The 15,835-nt window shown below is 41.0% G+C and overlaps 1 protein-coding gene across 1 annotated transcript in view; it reads right to left on the bottom strand.

Annotated features, from left to right (window-relative positions):
* Positions 1 to 15,835, bottom strand: part of LOC104274308 (breast carcinoma-amplified sequence 3-like) — a gene marked incomplete at its 3' end in the record, with an annotated part of 33,737 nt that overhangs the window by 11,358 nt on the left and 6,544 nt on the right. The window contains exons 2-4 of the mRNA XM_009869904.1: positions 8,409 to 8,533; positions 8,060 to 8,225; positions 6,815 to 6,915 (exon numbers count right to left, since the gene is read on the bottom strand). Coding sequence (XP_009868206.1) covers positions 6,815 to 6,915; positions 8,060 to 8,225; positions 8,409 to 8,533 — 392 coding nt within the window. The remainder of the gene's footprint in view (positions 1 to 6,814; positions 6,916 to 8,059; positions 8,226 to 8,408; positions 8,534 to 15,835) is intronic.

Below are 15,835 nucleotides of genomic sequence, written 5' to 3'. Positions count from 1 at the left end.
GCTCAGACTGTGAGCAGACCACTGGTTCTGTACCAAGGGATAACAGATATATTCTTTCCTGAGTTAAAAAATAATTTCAACTGCACGAACCTCTGGCGAAATCCATCTGATGGCCATCTTTAAAGAATTATGGAAGAGGTAACTATTTCTATAATTCACTGACTTCAAAAGTATGTTTGACATTATTGTCGGGAAAATTATGTTAACCATGGATTACTGTTACAATCAAAGTATGTAGTGAGAAGTCAAGAGGCTTAGTAGTAAATTTTCAAAGCGGTGCGTGGGGATTTACCCGTTTGACTCCCATTAACGTCAATAGGAGTCGCGCGGCTAAATCCCTGTACACTGCTTTGAAAACTGACCCCTTCGTGTTGATGGACCCCTCTCTAAGAAGTTCCAGATGACCATGTAAGAACAGCAAAGAACTATTTCAGCATGTGCCCTTGTTCATTATTGTTGTTTGTACACATCTGAAAGTATTTTAATTCCTATATGCAGTGCTGTTTCCAGCATTTAGTTTATAAAATATGGATTAGACGGGCAAGTACTCATTAATCTGACGAAGCCACGCACGTGCCCAGGTGTACATGCGCGCACCAAAGCCCTCACGTGCATTGCCAGCACCCGGTGCACCGTACAGAGCTAATCCTTACCCACCTCGTCTATATTACTTCACAAACATCAATTGCAGCTGAAGAATATTTCATCATTTACTCCACTGTTCATATGCAATGACGCAGCTCTTTTCATGAAACGACATCCGCCCCGTTCCTCTTCACTCCCACCAGGCCCGTGGTCAGTCAGAAATTAAATTTGCTTCCCTTTACCGCTCCGTCCTGCTTCCTGCAGGGAGCCGGAAGCACATGTTACAGTTTCAGTGAAACAGTTTTCCCTTAAAAAAATACCACGAACTACAATTTCATTAGAAACATCTTTTCTGGAACCGGAAGGTGATCCAGACTAGCTCACAATCTGTTAGGCCTCCAAGTGTAAGAAGCAAACCTGAAAATTCTATTTTCCCTGTTTGCGACTACTGCCAGAATACATGTAACAATTCTGTCAGAGAAATGCGTGCTTGCAATCAGCTTCATTGGAAACGTTTTAACTGCAGGAATAAAATATATATTACAAAGAAACTTATTGATCAGTTAGATACACTTACGATCTGCCACGGTTTTAAACACAGTAAAAAACCCCAAATACGAAATCTTTTTAAAATTGCTAAAATTTTTCCACAACATATTTTATTGGTATCACTTGCAGTTATATGTTCATATATACACATGCACTGACATTTTCAGGTAATATTTGGGCAGAACACTTGAATCAAGATAAACACTTAAGAATTAATTTTCTGAAATTCTGAAACTACTTTTTCTTTATGTAAATGTCGTCAAAATTTTGAAGAATTATAAACTTTTCCCCAGGGAACTGGATTTTTACAGGACATCTGCACAACTCCTTTGAAACTACTGATGCAGAGGCCCAGGAAGTTTCTTTAAAAAGTAGGATGAATTACTCTCGTGTATGGCAATAATGAAGTAGAATTTCATGGAAATGATACACTAGCTAGAGGCCATTTCAAGTAGAAAGAATAATAAGGGCAAACTGAGAGTCTAGAAAATATATAAAAAAAATTCCCATCTGGATAATAAAGTTAAACATATGTACTCAAGTAACTACATGAAATCTCAGCTGTGAGCTGGTTGTACACAAAACACCAACACGCCGCTTCCCGTATTTCAGTGGGTGGCGCTGCCAACTGCCCAAGGGTTAGCTGCCACGCTCAGCTCGAGAACAGGGAGAGGGAAAACTGGCAGAGTCGGCTGAGCAGGAGTCCCTCGATGCACCCAAAGGCTGCTTTTACACCGGCCCACTCAGCACAGACGAAACAGCTTCTTCCCCGTGTGCCTTCCTGCCACGCCGCCGCCATCGCCTTCTCACCGACCGCAGGCGCTTTCCTGCTGTTTGCATCAACCCAATTTTGCGGAAAGGCTCTCGCAGGTACATCTGAAAGGGCAGTATTTAGGCAACACCTACATGATGAGCACAGAAAACTGAGGGCAGTTGGAAACATTAACCCACACGCTGCTGGTCGGTCCAACTCCTCCCCAGGCTCCACAGCACGGCAGCTCACACAAACTCGAGTGGGCTTCACCCGCTTCAAGGCAAGGCCAGGGAGCTTTGGGTAGAGACCCTTTGGCTGAGGAGGCTGGCAGAGGGGCCAGCGTCGCTCTGAAGGACTCGCGGGGCCACTGCAGAACCGGCGAAGCCCCGCTGAGAGCACCAACCACTACAACTACGCCAAACTCGCGTCCGACCTGTGGCCAGGCAGAGATACCTCAGAAACAGAGCAAAAAGGCTTTGAACACCTCGTAACTACACCACAGCGTAATTGCTTGGTACAGAACGGCTCTGGTTTTGATCAGTTTTATTATTTGAAATCGAGCTCTGTTGTGACAGACACTGAACATACACATGGCGAGCTAGAGCTCTCTCCGCACGGAACACGCTGCACAGGCACACGCTCTGGTTATGCGTACGGTGGGGGACATACCATAACATACCTTCTTCCATGCTAGCAAGAGAGAAAGTATACGCTAATAAATATGCAAGAATGCAAGAAGAAAAATAGAGGTAGGAGGCTGAGAAACGAGAGACGACTAAATACAATTATCGGTCCTGGTTCATTAGCCTATTACCAGACCACCACCACGCTCTGCTGCGCACAGAAAAAGGCCTGCAGACCAGAATGACCAGATTCCTCACTGTGTCAGCTCGGTGCAACAGCGGTTTGGCTACGATTACACGCATCGTAGCTTGTTTTTCATAGTATCCGTCTTCACGGCACATATTCACACGGTTATCTAATACGCTCTCCACTCTTACTCTCAGTCCTGCTTTCCACTGCACAATATCCACGAGCTCGATGTACGGAATTTTTACTTCCATCAGTGGAATGTAGGAAGAGAATATAAAATAGGCCATAAAACCCCACAGTGTTGCTTAGAGACAAAAAAGTCTTGCTCGGGGTGTAGGGCTTTCATTAGAGGGGAGCAGGAAGTGCAAACATGATGTCAGACTTGCAGAGATTATCTGTATAAATTGTGTTATCATTTAGCCCAAACAAAGAGTGAGGAAAGGCCAACCCCTCCCTTTGAAGACGATGAGTCGTTACTAAGTTTGACTTCTAATGAAAGCCATTTTCAGCAGAATGCAAGATACGTACGACGGTTGGTCCAGAAATGAAAATCTGTTGTAACAGCCAGAAGTCAAAGGCAGCTACAAATAGAGACCTTAATCTTTTCAAGAATCCCTTAACGAAGTCTATAAAACTGATTATAACTTCAGGCCTAACTCAAGTGCAAATTCTTACTCAGAAATAAGAAACAGCCCTGCAAGTATAACTTGGAGACCAGCACAGGAACAAAGGTCGAGAATACAGAGTGCTGCTTCGAGTACTAACATTGTGGAACATGAATTACATTGCATTTAGAATAAACAATTAATGAGACGGCAGAAGCCTCGGCCACGCGTCCATTTTTCTGAGAGAGAAACAATTTCCAGAAGCGGTCAGAGCAGGATAAAGAAACACTGCATCATTCCTTTTAACACAACAGAAATGGTCTTTGATTATCTAAAAGCCAATTGCAAAGATCTGTCTTCAAAACCTCCTACTGGAGGTTTAATAGCAAAGAGGTGCAAGTACACTTACCAGCAACACTACAGTAAAGTAGAGACTTTTGTTTTAACAAAATCTATATTTATACGATTACATTTCCTATGGTTGAGGGCAGCTGTAATTAATGGATTTCCCTCCTTCCCCTAATGCAGTCATTTGTCAATTTAAACACAGAATGTCCAATCAATTTTGATGTATTTAGTAAGCAATTTGTCAAAGAGTACTGCATACCAGTTAATATATTAATTCTTGTCATTGGCCCGCTTCTGACAACTGCAGGTCGTCTCCAAAAAATTGGTCCTGACGAGCCAAAACTCTTGCCTGGAATGTGAAGGTGCCCTTTCCAGAGCTAGAGGAGAGAAATCACACCTCGTTTTATTCAATACTTTTGGGGGGCAGTTTTTGGTCTGATTTCAAGCTTGTTTTCAATAACTGCCCACGTTTCAGACATTTCAACTACAGTCCCAAGAAGGGTAAGAAAGAAACATCTAGCACCTGACACCCAGCATTGGAGACCTGAGGACTGTAACACCTCCGGGGCTTTGCAGGATGGACTCTCACGAAAACAAAAGTCTGAAATCTGCTCTGTCAGAAGGAGAGGAGATTCTCACAACTTGTTATTTTTACTCTGAAATGGTCAGGAGCAGGATATCAACCCTGGCATGTTGTGGAATTTAACGTGCAAGTTCCCTTACAAACTGTGAACTTAGAGAAAGGTCCAAATCGCTCACTCCGCACTTTCTCAGCTCTCCGTGACAGCCACAGCCGTGATAAGGTGCTCAGGTAGACACGAATTGCGTACCCTGATCCAGGTTTCTGCAGCAGATGTCACAGATGACCTCAAAGCAATGAAACAGCTGTGCTAATCCACTTACAAATACCCTCGGGAGAAAGGTCTTGGACACTTGTCGTACGAAATATTTCTTCAAACAATGGTTCCTTGTTACTTCCTTATTAGCTGTGGCTAGAACTTGGAGATTCTTTAAAAACGTAAAAAGCTGAACTGTGTGTAAATAACAAAGCGCAGTATTTTTAGAGTATTCTGTCTCACTGGCCTCCTTTACACTTTGCAGAGACTAAGGAAGATTTTGGTGCTGTGTTTTGGCATCAAACCACATAGTTATGAAAACCTGCACAGTACAGCCCTCCAACCAGACCGCCAGACGTTTCATTGTTCTGTCCGTCTGCTGACAGAGGTACTCTGTGCTAAAAAGCACACTGAGTATTTTTCAATGACCCGGGGGGCAAAGGTCACTTATTATAAATGGATAATGAGACCTAATGCAATGTTCTGAGTGTGGACAAAGAAAGGGTCTATCCATACCCCCTTGTGACTTGGTCATTCAGGCTTTTATTTCCCCTGCACACTTAATGGAGCCAAACAATCGGCAGAAATGCTATACAGAAACTGAGAGAAACTGCTGTATTCTGCCTCTGATAGACAGATACAAATAGTGACCCTGAAACGGCGCCAGAACTCCTCTTACCACTAACGTGGCAGACAGCTGTAACATTCACCCTAGCCCCCTATTTAGCCATTTGCCAGCAATTAAACTTACTGACGGAAGCGATAGCGCATCAAACCGGCGGCTTCAGCCAGTGCCAACCCATCACAGCACCACAGGTAAGCAGAGCCACACAACTTCGCTTGTGTGTGTATTTAATAGAGGGAAAGCTAACAGGTGCCTTGGATTCTTTTGTGTGAATCTGGGTTTGACTCCATTTTTTCCGAAGCTCCATTGAGGAGCTGCAGGTAGAATAAACCCAGATGACAAATAAAACTTCAAAGAAGATCAGATATGAACAAACCTCTCTGTTAACGCAAGTTTCGCTATGTTCTCCAGACTCTTTCTTGTCTTTAGAGTTTATTATTCTATTTTTTCTTTACATTCCACTCCCATTTCAATGAGTTCCCATTATGTGAATTAAAACCTGAATTAAAAGGTTTCACTGTAATTCAAATAGTACAAATAATTCGTTTTGTTGGAATTTAACTGCCACTGATTCTTCTTCCACAAAAAAGGCTTCAGCGCAAAACCATTTGAAGTGCACAGCATTTGAACTGGTAATGAATTAGGCAGAGCGAACCACGTCCATCCCAGTGCTGTGTTAGAACTATCTTTCCTCCACATTTTGAGGGAAAAAGGAAGACCCCAACCCTGGAGGTTTCCATGGCATTTTGAGCTCAGGGCACACGCAACAGATGGACAGGTAGAAGCTACAGATCTAACCTGGTGCCGACGTCACATTCAGATACGCTTCCTTTTGGCCCAGATGTCCACTTGCTGTATTTTAAAATGCTCGTGTCACAAAACATAGTGACATCAGCTGCACGGACAACTGAACAGAGGGTCTTGCTTCTCCATGACCACCTCTACATAGGGCCAACGGTTGTAAAACTTCAACTGTTACAGTGCTTTGATCTTGATAAAAACCTCAATGAAGACTAGAGATTTGCTACTCACTGTTAATATTCTTCTTCATTTTGAATGGTCAGAATAAAACGCAACATAATACTCATTTATCTCTAAATATAATATAAAATATCTGGGTTTATACACATGCATATAAAATATCTACAGATACCTTATGCATCTACAGTTGTAGATACAGACAAATGTTTCTGACTACGCACACCGGCTGCCCATGAATGCCGGGCCTGGGTAAGAGCCGGGCCGAGGCAGGTGGGCAGCCATGCCTGGAAGCAAATCCAAGGCTCCCAAGGGAAGCAGCTGTCCGAGCCTCCGCTGGAAGTAGCCCAGCAATCAGGAGTTCCAGGGAAGAGGGAAAACACAGACGCGCTCGCTTGTCACTGAGTATTGAATCCATGAGAGGAAACGGCTAAAAGCACGAGCAGAAATGAGGTGAAGGATCCCTGAAGGCTTCAGGGGGTCTCGCAAGGCCTGCCAAGCCCTCACATTTTGGCTCCGCAGTAGCCTCACAACTTTTTGAGTCATAGTAAAAAGAACGTATCCTCGCTACTCTACCGTTACTAACATCGCCGGTTACGTGAAGCCCTGCTCTGGGGTAGGACGTTGTACTGAAATACACAGTGGTTGAAAAACCAACTCAGAAAGTCACGCTTGGCTTAAAAGGCACATAAGACAAGACAAAAAGTTGTCAGTTACTCACAGCCAGCAAGAAGATACTGGTAGTACTGCACGGCATCTGCAGCCAGGAGCAGTGGATGGTTTGCATTAAATGGTGGTTGGAGTTCATTCCACTGAGGAGTTCTGAGGTAAAACACAAGACTATTAATATTTAAGCTAATACAGAGGAAGTAAATCAGTGTTTCTGTCATCACATGTAATTATCTATACAAGCTCACAAAATGTTTGTAATTATTTAAATTAGCTTGTTCAAACACTGCAAACACACCACAGGCACTTGAGCAGCATGACCAAATTGTGCAGATTGCGAGGCCAAGACAATACTTGTTTGCTGACTGCAGCACGTATTGCGCAAAAAAAAAAAGATGAAGGCAGTTTAGATTAACTTGGGAAATCCATTTAGGACGGCTGTATGTCGTGCTGACGTTATATAAACACGCAACAAAAGATGAGGAACTTTTTTTGTTCTGTTAACTAGCATTGCTTCGCTGCCGTAAAGTCATCGAGCATTTACAAACTGTGAAAATAAAGCTGTGCAAAGTTATGGACTATCGATCCAATTAGAATTTGCAATTCCATTACAACCTACTCATTTCAACAATAATGGTCTAGAAGTCTGTGTTGTAATTTTAATTAGGGTGGGCCATTCCTAAATGGCTTGGTAAATCAAGTATTGATCAATCCAGTCCAGCCATAAGCAGCACTAAGGAATATAGGAGCCAAGAAAAATCAATAGAAAAATATTTTAAAACGTCAAAAGCACTGACAACACTTTCTCATCAATTTTTGTTCACTTTCTTCCACATGTCAGGAATAATTTCTTCAACTGTCTTAAGAAATGCTACCTTCAGCTACTTACAGGATAACTCGCCTAATTCTTTGCAATGCTTCATCGTGGAAGCCTCACTCGTGCCTCATGGCAGAATTTTGTACTTAAACACTATTAAAATAATTGTTTCTAGTCCTTATATAAAAAGCTAAATTACAATCTGATCATTTCAAATCACCAATTGATAAGTATCTCTACCGATCCGCAAACACGTTTATGTAGCTCCATGTCTGCAGAAGTATTTAAACGGTTGGCTCCCTTTCAGACACGTAAGCGCCAACAGAAGTCTACGAAAAGCTAGGCTCGAAAACTTGAAGTGTCTTTAAGATAAACTTTAAGATAAAAATATGGGTGAAAATCACGATGCAGTTAATTCGCTCCTTCCAAAAAAAAGATCATGACTATTTTCTGGACAAAAAAAGAAAAGGAATGAGCTACCTAACCAAAGTCCAGCTGGCTCTTGGGCACGTCATCATTTCCAAAGGTGTGTCATCACTAATCTTGGGAGCAGTGCTGAGCGGACGCGGTTCCAACACATGTTCCACCAGGCTACCGTAACAACTGATAATATACAATGACTCCACCACAAACTGTTTGGATTGATCTGTTGGCAAGAAGAAAATCCTACTGCAACAGCATGGAAGAAACAGAAAAAACATTTACAGAAATAGCAGATCCTTACTCTTTTAGGTCACTTGCCTGTAGATGTCTTTTTCTCACCCACAATGAGAAAATAAAACAGAGAATTTAAATTTAAACGCAAGCCCTATTTTTGCAATATACCAACCTTTTTCTCTTTTCAGACCAGGATTGTTCGCAAACCATGACCTTGATGATCCAAAGACCGCAGCGACACAAAACTCTCCTCCCACAGACTTACTGGGGGAAATCTGTGGTGCTGGTTTGGATTTGCTTCAAGAAAGAACAAAATAAAATTATGAAAGTTAGTTCTCAAAAATTAAAATGTCCCATGCTTAACAGTCACCGTAAGATATCAATCCAGACATGGTGAGTATCTGCATTTCCCAGAAAATTTAGCAGGATTTACAGATGCTTAAGTGTTTCTCAGCAATAGGTCCTAAATTCCCCTTGATCACTGAATTCATTAACTTGAAGAACAGCACTGGCTCATAATGGAGAACTAGTTGGACCATTTAAAAGACCAAATATGGAATATTCACAATGAATAGAAACAAATTCCAAAGTGAATACAAAAATTTATAATTGTTAAGTCCTTTGGGAATGAAAATACCGATTTTGGGTCAGTCATTCTAGGTGGTTGGTATTGTGTTGCATTTTCAGAAGAGACTTACAAATGCTGCTAACGCTAACTACTGATCAGCTCGGCACCATCCTGATGCCACTGAAACCACGACGACACACGTGGTGTGGGCAAAAGGGTAAGAGGGAGCAACGTGCGGAGAGTACAAGGAGCAGAAAGCATACGCTCATGAGCTACGTGTTAAAACAAATCAGTAATCATATCATGTAAAAAGGGACCAAGATGCATTCTCCTTTGAAACTCCACAATCTGCATGTAGCAGATACAGGGGTTTATAATTACGTTTCACTGAAACTTCATTTAGTGTTCCTCCTTACAGGAATGGAACATTCGGCTTTGTATAAACTCAAAGCTATGTTTACAGCATTGCCCATTTCCTCAGCTCATTAAACCAGGATTTCAAGCCTTCCTTAAAGGAAAAGCTGTCTGAGAAGTTTGCCCAGGATTCCTCCTTTTCCATCTTCCCTTTTTTCCATTTTTTAATCAGATTATTTTGTATTTCTTTGTCCTCTCTATTTCACTGCTGCTTTCTCTTGCTGCCTCTCCCTCCTTTTCTTTTGTCTTGTATTAATTTCTTGTTCTACATTCTACCAGCCTGTGATTACACCATCACATTAACTCAAGTCTTTTTTCAGTAACGATCTTCAATTCTGAGAAGCGTGTATGTGCGTACAGGTATGTGCAAACAAATCTTTGCAAGTATCGTGACGGAATTAAGCAGCAGAAAAATATTTTAAAACAGCAGAAAGCAGTTCAAACACTATGCATAATAATAATGGCACTTAATTCATACTACTCTTTGTTTTCTGTTAATGACAAATTATTTGTGTACAGGCAAAGTGGTTCAACAGAATGAACCAATAACGATATTAAAGCAAGAACAGATTATGGATCAACATCATGTAAAAATAACATGAGAAAAGCAAGTTAAACCAAAATGATGCTACAAGCTGGGCTTCTCTAACTTTAGACTCCTGTAGCTGGCTGCAGAAGCCCCGTGTCTGGTCCCTTAGTGCTCAGTCCTGGCCTCACTGAAATAAATGGCAGAACTCACACTGATCTCAAACAACTTTTTTCCTTCCAACAACCAGCTGTAGAAAGTGACACGGGGAAAATACGGCATATGGTTAAGAAACATGGAACCTCCATCAGTCCCGTTAACTTGGAACATCTAAAATTGCCTTCAACTTGAGTGCACCTAGGGCAGCAAACACGTTCGGGGTAGCACTCTGGATATGAGGTCATTATGACACTGGGAGAAAAGACTAATTGTTTGGACTCAAACCGAATTTTCAGCCAGGTTTCTGAAGGGATTTACAGAAAGCGTAACCGAGCTTCTCCAGCCCTTGCACAGTACTACTCTGCCAGTTTTACAGAAGGACCCACTGAAGCACGAAGGGGCTAAGCTACCTGCCATAAATCACACATCGCAAGCCTCTGGTCACAGGTTTCATATGGAAGAAAGAAAAAAAAAAAAAAAGGCTTCTCTAAAGGAATTCCATCACACTGACCAGAGTCAATGGAACGATTCAGACGAAGTTTCATGGACCTAGATCAGTCCTGAAGCTCTCATACATGCAGGAGGAGCTAGACCATCTCAAAAGAGCAATTGCAATTTAGAGTCAGTAACTCTGATATTGAACGACCACAAAGCACTTAATGTCCAACTGTTAAAACTGCAGCTACAGAATACTGGGTCAGAAATCTGTGTTCCAAAAAGTTCCTGACTATAAATGTATCATCTCGTTTGCGGTGGCCCTTGGCGGTCTATATTAGAATATTTAAATTGTTATTAACATATTATGTATTTATCAGCTGTTTGGAAAAATTCAGAATAGATTTCTTTCACTTTGAAGTAGTCATCTGTCACAGAAACAGTATTTTTAACCAGTTCCATAACAAACTGTGCATTGATAACTAATTTTAGCGCTTGCCTTCCAAATATTCATACACTAATACTCCTTCAGAAATTAAAATATAAACGTCTCCACTAATTAAGAGTCTTGTTACTTACTGAGCCATGCTTCAGTCAATAAATGATTGTTTTAATACAGAACAAGACTGTTCAGAAGGACAGTAACTCATCAGCCGATATAATCTACAAGTACAGACATGTTTCGGCCATATTCTCTTCCTCTTATAAACTCTTCAAAAGAGAATCTTTCTATGCTACCCTAATATTCTTAGCATTCTTAATTTTCACTCAGTGCAACCTAAGGTGATGAAAATAATTTAAAATGAGAAATTAAAAATGAGAGCAAATGCTCTTCTCAAGTACAAACTGGAGTAAACTTTCACAGACAGAACCGACTTCAATTTCTTCAAGCCGAAGGGAACCTCGTGCCCTGACAATACGTTTGTGCAGGGTTCTCCACACTCTTAGTCCCAAGACCTAAGCTCAATCAAATACTGATAGAAACCACCTTAGAGGAAATGGTCTGATCTACGTCCTATAGCCATGATGTCTTTATCCATCTTTCAAGGCGTGCATTTAAGTGTTCATTTCCCTTCACGAATGATGGTTTCTAGACAGAAAGAGCAGACCTTGTAAAACACGATTACTCATGTGGTTCAACTTAGTCCTGCTAAAAAATAAAGACACGCAAGCAAACAAAAGAAGAACTAGCGCATCGTATTTGTTTAAACAAATTGAAAAAATTGCCGGGATGTCAACAAGTCTATTCTGAAAACCATTGTAACTAAGGGATCTTTCATTTTACCACAATTTTACTTTATCCCTGAGTTTTCACCAAGACATTCCAACTCAAACGTCTTTCCTTCAGCAAACCTCAAAAGTCCAGTTATTTTCTGTAACAGTAATGCCGTTAGAAAAATACATTTTCACATCACTGTGATATTTTAACAACTCAGAAACTATAAATCCTCATTATTATGTAGATGCAAACATCCTCTCAGCTATGTAAACGGTAACAAAACAGTCATGCTGAAGGTAGGTGTCGAATGACTTGTTACTGCTCCGAACTCCTGCTCTTTATGTGCTCCTGACGGCACTCCATAAATCACTCCAAGGACTAAAATGAAGGCACATTTGGCCTCCCTTTTAAAAATACTTAATTTAAGAGAATCCTCACAATACACTAACTTTCCAAGGATCGTACTGCGATGCAGGAAGAAGTGCAGGTTGTTGGGAATCGACACCAAAACCAAGCAAGTGAAGCAAAGGGGACCAGCACATCCACACTTGCCATTTCCATCTTCCCCGTTAGGGACAACACGACTACAGTTAAGACACGAGGAGGAGAAAAAGGCCGTGTGTGTACTTCTTCCTGCCTGGGTCTACCCCCAGCTGTACCTGTGCAGAGACCTAAAGCAGGAGTACAACGGTAGTAAAGAAAACCTTGAAATTTCGTAGTTTCTTGTTCTGATATAAATCTAGTAAGAGCTGTGCCTCAGCTGAAGACCACATTCGTGTCACTCCTGTTACCTCCAGTTCACATTCACCAAACCAGTGAATGTCAAAGACAAAGCCACCTACTCAAGGTCAAGTCAATCCCAACCTCCAGCTAAAGTCCATAATATTTGGAGACACTGTTGGTGTTGACAATAATTAACTTTTCTATCATAATTTGGGAGTACTATTTCCATTTTAAATGGAGAAGCACTGAGATGTGGGTGCATACGTGTCCAACGAAAGCCACACATGAACATTTTCTACTGAAATGGCACAAAAAGTGACAGGAGCAAATTAAAGAGGAAAACTGGGACATCACTTTATCAGCTCTTAGAAAGAAATGTAGAGACTTAGCAAGAGCATGCAAGTTTTCTCATGGTGACAATGCACTAAGAAAAGATTAAGAGCTACTGAAACAATTCAGTGCTACCACTTGTTGACTTTTACAATGAATTAAACTCTGCTATAATCTCTGGAAATGTATTGTTCTAGCTCCTCATAAAAATCACAACTCATGACAATATTTTAACTAGTTTATATTTTTTATTATTTTCCTACTTTATGTAAGAAAGGATTAATAAGAATTAATACTATTAAAATATTTGTGAAAAGCATAGGCAACTATGAAAACCAGAGGCTACGTGGCACAATATGAACGTTTGAGCCCAACGAATAGGCTCAATCACATCAGATTCATGAAAACACAAGCACTTACGCACAACCCCACAGCTGAGCCCACTGAAACAGAAACATACATGATTTCTGAAGGTAAAAGTTTTATCTAGACTATAGAAGCAGCAACAAAAGTATCAGGAAAAAAATACTGCATGAAATTTGCAATTACACGTAAAATTACTGAAACAGTGTATCTGTCTCACATACGTTTTAATTAAGTTATCATTGTGCCCAAAACACAAAACCAAAGAAAGCCATGTTTCCAGTTTTCAAATCATGAACAAAGCAAGAAAAAGCAAGAAAATAAATGGTAGGCTCCTTTATTCGCCAGGCAGTAAGCTGTCAAATCTCTGTTCACTTTGTTTACATAATTTTAGGTCTCATTAAGACCTTAATGGAAACAACATGATTTTTTCCCCCCACCCAAAGCGTGTTTTTTATCCTAATTTCTCTGTAGGCTAGTGAAGACCATATTTTTGAGCTAGCACTGGCATTAAACAAACCACAGAAGAGTCTTGTGAAAGACAGGCAACAATTTCAGAGACTATTTCATATATTCCTCTCTTTAATCTGAGCCTTTTAATCTTGCCTCAATCTAAAACCATTTCTTGTTGACAAGCGTCTCCGCTGTTTCACGCCGGGGGCAGCGGGCCCGTCCGTTTGCTAAGACAAGCCCCCCCCAAAACTCTTGTTCCAGAGCCTTTTCAGCTCTTGGATAACCCTCAGATGAAATACTCGGGTGCAACGTAAACTACACTTAGAAATGGCTCTTGGTTCCTTCAGTAACCAGCTATTCTCTGGGCATAAGGCAGTGTCACCTTCTCTCCTTTAGTGTCACAAGTTGTGCCTCTGCTCTCCCTGCCTTTGGAGTTGCTCCCACATCCCTCGTCAGCTCTCCCCGTTCTCTGACGAAGATCCTAACGAAGCTCTTAAGAAGCTCTTTCTGCCGAGGAGATTATTTGGACAGAGACATAAGGGGGTGACAGATGTGGAAGAACCTTCTAGTAGTAGAAACAAGGGCCACATACAAATATTCTACCAGATACTGCTCGACACAGGTAATAGGCACTCTCAGCTAAACTTAAAAAATCCAAAACCCAACGAATCTCCTACCTGAAAGTTTCTAAATTTCCTAAGGAAGTTAGAAGACGTTCAAACGTCTTCCATTCTTCTTGCCTAAAACTTCAACCACCCGAGCCCCATCTCATTATAAGGTGACCGGAAGTTCTGAAGCCCTGCATGGATACTGAACCAACCCCAGCACAGGGAAACTTGTTAGAATCTGGTTTTAATTCTGTACTTTTTAAATTTTACATATTAAAATGAAAACCCCTTGCTCTTTCAAATAACCTGATTTTAATGGAACTGTGGTTTATTTTTTTCTCAGGTGTGATGAGCTTTTTTTTCCTTCAGTGCCCATTTCTCCTCTCTGAAGCTCTCTCGCTGCAACACTTTACTGTCTGCTCACTGCTAACCTGGCTTATTTTTGAGAGGTCATCATCAATAGTTTCCGTCTGTAAGCAATTTAGTGCTACAATAATGAAAGAAGCTATATCGATAAAAAAAGAGGCTTGTTTTGGAAAGCTATTGCAATCATTTTTGCCCCTGGGAAAAAATTTATTTTTTCAACTTCTCTGCTACTTAAAAATTAAATGCCATCTCAAAGGTAAAAAAGAAAAAAAAAAGTGAGTGCATCTCTTTGACAATACTTGATGGTGAACACGAATCCATAGTTTAAAAGTGAAATTATGCAGCACTTCCACCTATGGATCAGCCATGCAGGTAAACAAACTAAACAAAAACCAAAACCAAAAGAAGAATCCAAAATTAAAAAGTCTAAGCACAGCGTTATTTTCAGTGAGGACAGCAAATGAATTATAGGCATGCTGGGTTTGAACTGGGAACTCACCATGGAGCTTTTATGGAAAAACATCCTGCTCCAAACAGGTAAGGTCTTCACGTAAAGGGGAAAAATGCACAGAAATTAGATGAAAACTCAATTACCAACAAGTACACTGTATATCATGCTATTCAGATTTATGCCGAAGGTAAACAAAATAATTTTTCCGAACCGATCATGATGCCCCGCAAGAGGTGTAAGACCTCGGAGGTAACGGGCATGCTGGCGCTCACAAACACAACCGCTCACGTGAACAGTCCCCCCGCCAAGGCAGCCCCCCAGGAGCAGGGGCAGGAGTGGACGGGGCCGGCTTGTCATGCACAACCGGACTGCGGCGCTTGCAAGCAGGCTTTCATGTTGTAATTCAAGTTCAGACACAGTTTAGGTCCCCTTCCTGAAACCTCCTGACAAATCTGAGACGGAAGCAGTCAAGAGCCTGAAGGAGACATTCAAGTCAACACTAACAGAAAAAGTAAATCAGCAACAAATACGTGGGTGGGTGTTTTCCATGAAACACTGAAGGTCTGAGCGAGACGGTTTTACAAATGTACTGAAAAGAGGCAAGTTCTAAGTGAAAACAATGACAGGTACAAGCACATCCTTTCAGCGAGAATTTACTCAGCCCTAGGATAGAAACACATCATTAAAATCAAAATCTTCAGCAAATGTATGACACAGTAATCTTATTCCTCCAATTCTAAGCTTGCACGGAACTGCGGGAGAGAGAACCCTAACTTAGTTCAAACGTATCTGACGTTAAAAAAATCACCTGGTACAGAGCTTAATGGTTTTGGCCACTCAACAATTTATCTGCACCATGATTGGATTTTATTTTTTGTTCAGGTATTTTGCACAGTGTACAGTTTTTTTAAGTGGTATCAGACATCATTAATTTTAGTGATTTTTTTAATGGGTATCTCCCTTGTTTTTTACATAACCCTTGAA

Source organism: Apaloderma vittatum, unplaced genomic scaffold (assembly GCF_000703405.1).
Source record: "Apaloderma vittatum isolate BGI_N311 unplaced genomic scaffold, ASM70340v1 scaffold2845, whole genome shotgun sequence".
NCBI lineage: Eukaryota > Metazoa > Chordata > Aves > Trogoniformes > Trogonidae > Apaloderma > Apaloderma vittatum.
The sequence above is the reverse complement of the archived record's forward strand: the minus strand, read 5'-3'. Positions and strand labels throughout refer to the sequence as shown.